The 9,284-nt window shown below is 35.1% G+C and overlaps 1 protein-coding gene across 2 annotated transcripts in view; it reads right to left on the bottom strand.

Annotated features, from left to right (window-relative positions):
• Positions 1–1,383: 1,383 nt before the first annotated feature.
• ZBTB10 (zinc finger and BTB domain containing 10) overlaps positions 1,384–9,284 on the bottom strand; it is a 31,719-nt gene continuing 23,818 nt past the window's right edge. For both annotated transcript variants that reach the window (XM_011236708.3, XM_011236707.3), the window contains exons 3-6: positions 8,184–8,282; positions 3,438–3,614; positions 3,057–3,229; positions 1,384–2,788 (exon numbers count right to left, since the gene is read on the bottom strand). In XM_011236708.3, coding sequence (XP_011235010.1) covers positions 2,483–2,788; positions 3,057–3,229; positions 3,438–3,614; positions 8,184–8,282 — 755 coding nt within the window. In that variant the 3' untranslated portion in view covers positions 1,384–2,482. The remainder of the gene's footprint in view (positions 2,789–3,056; positions 3,230–3,437; positions 3,615–8,183; positions 8,283–9,284) is intronic.

The following is a 9,284-nucleotide window of genomic DNA, read 5'->3' as shown; positions in this document are numbered from 1 at the left end:
TCTAAAAACAAACTTTTTAAAGTATCATATTTCAGTTGACTAAAAATATAGCCAAATCTGTCACAACACAACATAAAAGGTAACGGACAATTATAGAATATTTTAAATTAACAGTAACAAGCCATCTACATCAAACCTTGTTTCCAACTAAAACCAAAACAAAAGCACAACAATCCCGTAGTGTACCAAGTGTGTATTTCAATTTACTGTATGCAATCTAACAAAAATTTGGTCATAATTTACCAGATATACATAAATGATTTAAGTAGTAAAAGAAAATTCAGTTTAAAGAGAGTAAGTTCATATCTTGAAGAAAAGTAAAAGTACATTAAGAATGTAAAGCCAAGTCCAGTTTCTATGCAATAAGTGAACTGTAGTCTAATAAAGCAGATTTAGGTGATTTTCAGATATATATCTTTTCTCTTTAATATATATTTATATATAGACAGATCTACCAATTGTAAACTATGGTTTATTTTAAAGGAGGGGGATAAATGGGATGAAAGAAATCTTTATACTATACTTACATATTCACAAAGCAGAACATTTTACGTTTAAAATACTTTTTCATTCATAGTATCTTTGCCCAACTAACGTCTACTTTGGACCCCACCAGAATTACATTGTACTCATTTGTCTAGAACACTGAGAATAAGATATACTCTTCAGTCTTAAACAAAATCAAACCAAACTATTCATGTCAGTTTTACAGTTATGTAGAAACTACAACAAAGTTTAGATGACAAAAGGTGTATCTAACCATGTAACTGTACTTTTTATCTTTGATTTATCCAAGCAAAAAGATCAATGTCTAACATTAAGCCATTACACTACCGAAATCAGAGACAATGAGAAAGCTTGTCTCTTAAAAAAAAAAGTATCACCCTTTCAACTTTGATCAGATGGAGCACCAAAGGATTGTGTCTGTCAAAGTGTACTTTGCAATTTTTTCCACACAAATAGCGTAATTTAGTGACCTGATATAAAATAGGAAAATATACTCAATTTCTATTTAAAAGAAAGCTGAAAATATGATATCCCTCAATCTTACATAATATACAATATGTTCCTGATAAATGTCATGCATGTTAACATTATGTGAAATGCTGCTGTGAGTTTAACAATCAGCTAATTCATCTGTCATCAGATTAAATAAATCTGACAACTTCAATTTAATATATCACCCCTTGTACCCTGAAGAATTCAGTTAACAGAATTGTAAAGCCTCTCAATATTTGTAAGATTTCTGCAGACTGCTGAATCACGGTGACCAGAAAGACTATATATGAAGATGTAGTAAAACTTTGAGGAATTGAAAAAATAATTATCTGTCATAATTTCAAAACGCTCAATATCCCAGTAAGTATCAAACAAAAGAGAATGCACTTTTTGTGTTATTTTTAATGATAAAAAGGGCACAGGAGTAAAAACCTGATATTTCACTTATATCGCATTTAACAAGCTAACCAAACTGGACATGGAGGTCAAATTAGGAAACAAATCATTTTACTTATTGTTTCTATGACTTTTCTTTTGATTAGAATTCTGTCTTTTCAAATAGGACTGAGGTATAGTACACTGGCAAAAATAAAGAGGCAAACAAGAATAGTGCCAAAGTAACAGATACCCAAAACCGAATACCATGTCAGAAAACGTCATGTAATAACCATTTATCAGATTAGAGCAGCAGGAGAAAGTTACTTCTAAATCATAATCATTTTAGTGGTATTTGTCAACTTCGCCACGTTAACTTTGCAACATCATTTCTTCATTTGTGAAGTAGTAAAATTCATGTCAAAAAGGAAAGGGGGAACGGAGGAAAGTCAGTTCATTCCAATAAATTACCTCTCCAGTTCTTATAAACATGCCCATCAGCACAAAATTGAGAAATAATACCTAAGACTAGAAGAGACTTGGTTTAAGTTATGAAGCAAATTAAAATGGAAAAATACAGAAAAGTAGAACCAATGGGGTTGAAAAGGCCCCTCACTGAAAATCTGTATTAAAAAAAAATAAAATTAATAAAAATAAAAATAGAAACAAAACTCTACTAGTACAAACTAGCCTGAGTGGTTTGATGGACAGAGTAATTGGGTCAGCTGTCACTGTAGTCTTATAAATGGATTTTCTTCATTCATGTTAAAGTGGGACATGAATGTAAGCTCTTTAAGGATAGGTACAATATATTCGTAGGACCCAAATAGTTACTGTATATCCTATAAATAAAAATATTTTTACTTTGATAACTGACTGAAGATGTGGGGACTCCATGTAATCCAACCACAAGGTTGTTTGCTGTACAGTCCTGTGCAAATATAAAAAAAATTTTTTTTTGCTATAAGGCTTTTTTGACCCTACAGTTTTCACAGCAACATAACTACCATCCAGCATGTACCATATTTTGCAAGCCTTCAAGTTCAACAATTCAAATTGTCGATTCATATTATGTCCAAATGCAGCATCCTTGAGGAGTATAGGTCAGTTAATCATCTAGAGACATACAAACATCTCCTGACTCATCCCATCGAGATGGATCATTCTGATCTTCTCCATCATCACCCAGCTCTTCATCAGCTTCTCCTACTTCATTCTCTTCATATTCTTCATCCCGAGGGAAATCTGTATCCTGTCCCTGATCTACACCTTCTTGCCCTCCTGGCTGTGATTTATCTGCACAGTCTACACAAACACCATAGCGTCGAGATCCATGTCTTATTCCAACACTGGCTGCTAACATGAAGATCTTCTTACACACCATACATTTGTATTTTTTATCCTTTTTATGCACCTAATTAAAGGGGGGAAAAATCCAATATAAGGACAGTATAGACAACAATGCATTTGAACCACTCAATTAAACGACCCATTTAACAATGAGTGAATGTATACTGTTGTTTTTCTGTATGAAGCTCAGTTCATAAATCAATTCTTTGTTTAAAGCAATTTATTTAATAATCAACCTTCCCTAAATTCAGGTAACTATGTTAAAATACCTTAAACTTCATTGACATAAATATATTTTATCTCAAAGATCAGTTGTATTTAAAGTTACTTACCAGGGAATGTCTTTTCACATGTTCTCTGCGAGTAAACAGTTTTCCACAAATATCACAGCTAAATGATCTGACTCCCGTATGAATGAGCAAATGCCTTTTTAGTGTTCGTCTGTATTTGGCTACATAGCTACAATGAGGGCATTTTAACTTGTTCATGATTAGAGATGATTCACCTTTGAGAATAAAAAAAACACACACACACAAAAGCAATTATATATTAAACAGAAAACTTGCTATCAAAAGCTTGTCTATCCCTAAGAATAGGGATTATTATAGGACTACCAGTACCTTAATTTTTTAAAACCCAGAACACGGACGCTTTTAACCATGAAAAATCATTTTAAAATTCTGTAGATGTTTATTTAGTTGACTAATACTTGCCATTTTCCCAAGTTTCTTGTTTTGGCCAAGATTCAGGCAATAATCCATACTTGAAATCGTTTGAAGCACCTGGTATCAATCCATACTTGAAATCATTTGAAGTACCTGGTAGCAATCCATACTTGAAATCACTTGAAGGGCCAGGCATCAGGCCATACTTGAAATCATGTGAAGTACCTAATACAATTGAAAAGTGATTTTGATGTAATGATGGTAATGAAGATCTGCCTCTTATTAGAATTAAAAAAAAAAAGCCCAGAAAATAAATGAAATCTTATGAGCATTATGATAGAATAGCTTATTATAAATAGCTAGAGATAAAAACCTCTACATTGTAGTCTGAAACAAATGCCTTCATAATTATCCTAATCATAACACCCTAATTGGCAAGCATCTTAAACAGAAAAACTACGATCTGAAATACAACCATAGGGAGAGAAAAATCTGCTAAAATAAATTCCAATAATATTTAGAAGTGCATGGAGATCACATGAAACTTCTCTTTTACACTGTTATTTGAAACACATTCAAAACAGAACTCTTAACAATTGTCACCCTGAAGCCCAGCTTTGGAACAGGATAGTCTCCTTATTGTCTCCAAAACAATCACATAATCTTGTTTTAAACTTATCAGTACAGAAAAATGGACTAAGAATGAAGAATATAAATACAAGGAATTACGAGTGCAAGGTTCTAGCTTTATTATACCCTCGCTTGTTGTTTCAGATACACTGGGCCCTCCTGCGTGTTCATCAAAACCTCTAACCCCATCCTTAAATAAATGAAAATCCAAAAGGTAGAATTAAAATAAACAGCCAATGTCCCTTAAGGAATTTGTGCCTGAGGATCTTCAGACTAGCTAAGATAACAATTACCTCCTCTGGATAGCATGCCCTCTTTTTTTGTGTGTAAGATTTTATTTTCAAGTAATCTCTACACCCAATGTGAGGCTCCAACTTAGAACCCTGAGATCAAATCGAGTCACATACTCCATCGACTGAGCCAGCCAGGTGCCCCCTGGATAGGATTCCTTCCTGAATATGTATGTCTTTATCTGGATCCAGAAATACTTTGGCAATGTAAACATATCCAGAATTTTCCATAGCTAGCTATCACCACCCTAGATCCAATCGACCATCAACTCTTGCCTCTGGATTATTTTCAATAGCCAGAGTTCATCTCCCAGTTCATACCTTTGCCCTCTTAACAGTCTGTTCTCAACACAGCAATTAGAGATTCTTTCCAAACTTTAAGTGAGAGCCTGGCACTCAAAAGCCTGCAAAGACTACCCAATCTCCAAAGACTTCCTTTTTTTTTTTTTTTTAAGATTTTATTTATTTATTTGACAGAGAGAGAGAGACAGCCAGCGGGAGAGGGAACACAGGCAGTAGTATGAGAGAAAGCAGCAGGCTCCCAGCGGAAGATCTCAGGACTCTGGGATCACGCCCTGAGTCGAAGGCAGACACTTTATGACTGAGCCATCCAGGCGCCCCAAAGACTTCCAATATCTTACACAGCCTTAATCAAGCCCTTGATCTAACTACCCCCTTGGGTCACTCTATTTCAGCCACACTGGCCTTTGTACTGTTCCTCCTTGGGAAAATGGGTCCCTCTGCAGGACCTTTGCACACTCTTCCCTCTACCTGAACACTCCTTTCCAGGCTATATGCTACCTTACCTACACAGTAATTCATTAATTTTCCCTTCCATGAAAACCATGGATTTTATTATAAAATGCTTGCCAAAATGAGTTTTCTAAAAATTCATTTTCCCTCATCTATCTGCCAGATACACTACTTCTCTTAAAAATTAAAATAAACTAATATTTCCTCTTTGGTGAAAGTATCAATACCCAACAAAGCAAAAAGGTCCCCAGGGTATTTAAAGATTTCATTACTATTAATGTAAATTATTTTAGACTTGGAATGCCTTCACCCATCTTTTAAATAAAATGTTATGAAAGCCTTCTGATTCTATAATTATGTAATTAAACTATAATGTATTTTTGTTTGATGGAAAGTTTTCAGAATCCTAAAGTGAAGACACTATATCTGGGGGGGGGGGCAGGGGATGGAAATTAGGATGGGGGTGTAGCCTGTGAACATGAATCTATCAATTTCAGCTTAACATTTGTAAATAAAGCTTGAGCTTTGACTCATAGTTGTTGATCAAATCAGTGCAAAAAAGTGGCTGAGAGCAAGGACTGTGACTGTTTTACTCACCTTTGTATTTATGTCCAAAGCATACAATCCTTCAATTATTTGTTGAATAAGTGTATCTAGCATGACTTGCTCAAAATACTTGTAAAACTAATGTCAGAAATGTTAGATATGTTAATATCCTCAAGTTAATTATTTTCATTACATGTAAGAACAGAATACCCCTAAAATAATTTATAGGGGCACCTGGGTGGCTCAGTTGGTTCAGCGTCTGCCTTCAGCTCAGGTCATGATCTCAGGGTCCTGGGATTGAGCCCCACATCAGGCTCCCTGCTCAGTGGGGAGTCTGCTTCTCCCTCACCCTCTGCCCTTCCCCCCACTCAAGCTTGCTCACTCTCAAATAAAAAAAATCTAAAAAAATTTACAAATTGATAACCCAAAATTCAGAATTAGAGGTTAATACTTGCAATTCCATGTTTCAAAAAAAATCTTATAAACTGATAACCTAAGATTCAGAATTAGAATACTTGAAATTCCATGTTTCTCTAGATAACCTACAGTAAAGATTAATAAAAAGCATCCATGATAACAGACAGGAGACACCATAATACAAAATGGTAATTCAAATTAAGAAAACCTCACCCCAAACTTCTTTCCTCTGGCCAAATTCCTATAACCGGTAGAGGTTACTTATAGAAGTATATGAGCAGCTTGACAAAGGTATTGCTTTTGTAATTCAATCACTGAAAGATCATTAAGGTCATTCAAGATCTACTTCAAAATTGTGCTTACTGCTCAATAATATCCTTCAGGGTACGTTTTTCCATAATGGCGAACTAAGAAGAAAGCAGTGTTCTTTTGAAGTCAAAATCAGAAGACAAAGGCTGATCTCTGGTGCAAAAACAAAAATGGATCAAAATGTCCCCTGAAGAGAAATGACTAAATCAAGAGTACTTTTTGAAAAGGAGATGAATTATATGGACCATTCTCCACTGAAAATGGTCATGTGCAGAAACGAAAATTTTACATATAAATTCACATACACTGTCTAGGCCCACTCTTCAACCAGATTTCTAAACCAAATATAAAATACCTTGTACTATTAGTGATTTTTTGTACAAGGAAAAAGTCTTTAAATTCAAACCATATGATCTGTAAATGGCTCATTTCAAAACTTTTTATAAATTCAACAGTTGGGAGAAACCAACTTAAGGCAACCTCTTTTCTTCAAAATTATGTGGCTTAACTTTGGTCAGTGCATACTATATTCAGAAGCCTCTGAAAGCTTTATGTGAAGACTACCCCTAGCTGTTGCCCTCCCCATAAATTTTAAAGAATTCCAAAGGTACGAGAAGTTGAATCAATGAACATCTATATCCCTTTGTGTACCTTTGTACAAATAGTTTTGCCACATGTGTTTTCTCTCCATGAATACATACACACCCTTTATGTATCATTTGAAAACTTGCCCATCATTGCTTCACCCCTCAATGTAGCAAGTATCTTCTAGAACTTTCTCCCACATAACCACAGTACCTTTATCACATCTAAGAAATTTAAAATTGTCTTATGATTTAATCCATACTATACATTCAAATTCCCAACTGTTCCCCAAATGCCCCTTTAGTTTAGAACCCTGATGTCATCAAGAGTGACAATGCATTTAGTTGGTTTGCTTGAATCTAGTGGTTCCTCTGCTTGTTTTTCATGGCATTAACATTTTAAAATCCAGAGTAGCTGGATTTGTGTAGACCAGTGTCGTATTCTCCCCCCTCATGATTAGATTTGGGTTAAACATTTTGACAAGAATATTACATAGGTAATGTTGTGTGCTGGCTAGTGCACTGATAAGCAGCATGGTTATTTCCGCTTCTTTTAATTATAAAGCAATCTGTGAGATGATATGGAGACCATGTGAATATGCTATTTCAACAACCTTTTGCCCAATCATTTTGAGATAAGCCCATCAACAGTGGCTTAACATCCACGGATGATCTTGAATTATTTCCTGTGGGGTATTTTTTCAATTGCCATTCTGTATTTATTAGCTTGGCATTCCTCTCTAAAGAAAGCTTTTTTCCCTTCCTAATTTATTTATACTCATGTTGTTCTCTGGAGTATTTATGGATTCTGTGCCTCTATGTATAGCATACCCCCCCAAAGTACAACTGATAAAAATATTACTATTTAGAACTAACATTTCCTATCACCATTACCAACCATACTATTATTTTACATCAACGCTAATTAAAATACATTAATCAACCATTTGGATAATTACCATTTTCATTTATATACACACACACTAGCAGGAAGCCACCAGCTCTATTAACTTAATTACTTGATTTTTGAGAATTTGAAAAGCTTTAAATAAATGGCTCCCCTGAACAATAATAAACACCCATTCATTTGTATTTACCAAGCTGCAAAAGGTGGGTATCAGAAGCCGATTCAAAGTATTTACATATAATACTCTCCTTTAGGGGAAAGAAACCTCAATAGGTCCTTAAACATACACACAAACACTTCCCAATCTTCAAATCCTCTTAAACACACTCTTACTAAAATAAAATCCTGCTGTACCTACCAGCATCACCTCCATCCTGACTGGAGCCGGCTTCAGCCAATAAATTTGTATTCACATTCCTATCACAATCTGGCCCTGAGAGTAGAGCACCATCCAGATCTGAAAAGGAGATGTAGAATTATCTGTTATTTACAACCACACTATAGCCATCACCAACCACTCCTCCCTTCTTGGTACTGCTTCTTATGTAGACTAAAGAGGAAAATGATAATATCTACTATGTGCTTAATGCTATTAAGGCACAAAATCGTAAGACATGGTTTCCAACCACAAGAACAAGTGCACACTCAATAGGAAGAACAGTGTATTGGACAGGAATAAGCTTTAAGAGGCAGGTGGCTTAGGTTACTGGCTATGTGAGCATGTGCCTCAGTTACCTCATATGCTTCCAACCAGATCATAGATTTGATACAGAAATTAAATTAGATAATGCAAGTCAAGTGTTACAAATTATGGTGTTTGGCACCCAATGACAGCTGCTGTCAGTCATAAGTACTAGATGTGTAAACCATAACTGTTCCTGTATTGATTCGGAAGTGAAAAAGACCAATTAAAGCTAGAATAGTAAAAGAAGAGTTCAGAGGAGAGTTAATTCCTTAATCTTGAAATATGGAAACGATGTGGAGAGGCAGCCTAAAGATATACTAATGAGTTGAATGCTTTTGGTTCCAATCTGTTAATTTCTTTTAAATCTGTTCCATCCCTTCTGTTTCTCTACCACTGCCTTAATTCAGGTACCCGTCACTGTTCTCTTGGGTTAGTGAATTACTGAAATAATTTCTTGGTCTCCTTGCTTCAAAATACAATGCTCATACTTCTTTTCATAATGCCAGAGAGATTTTCCTAAAACGTTTAAGTCCTAAGTTGCTCCCTTAACTTAAAATCTTCAATGGTTCAACAGAGCTTTTATAGGTTTATGTTCAAACTCCTTAGTTTAGAACACAAGGCCCTAATATTCCGGTTCCTACTAGTGAACCTAGCACCATCCCACTGGTACTATCTACTCTCCCAAATTAAAAGTATCTGAAGACAGGGGCTCCTGGTTGGCTCAGTCAGTTAGCATCTGCCTTCAACTCAGGTCATGATCCCAGGGTCTTGTAA

Source organism: Ailuropoda melanoleuca, chromosome 9 (assembly GCF_002007445.2).
Source record: "Ailuropoda melanoleuca isolate Jingjing chromosome 9, ASM200744v2, whole genome shotgun sequence".
Classification (NCBI taxonomy): domain Eukaryota; kingdom Metazoa; phylum Chordata; class Mammalia; order Carnivora; family Ursidae; genus Ailuropoda; species Ailuropoda melanoleuca.
The sequence above is the reverse complement of the archived record's forward strand: the minus strand, read 5'-3'. Positions and strand labels throughout refer to the sequence as shown.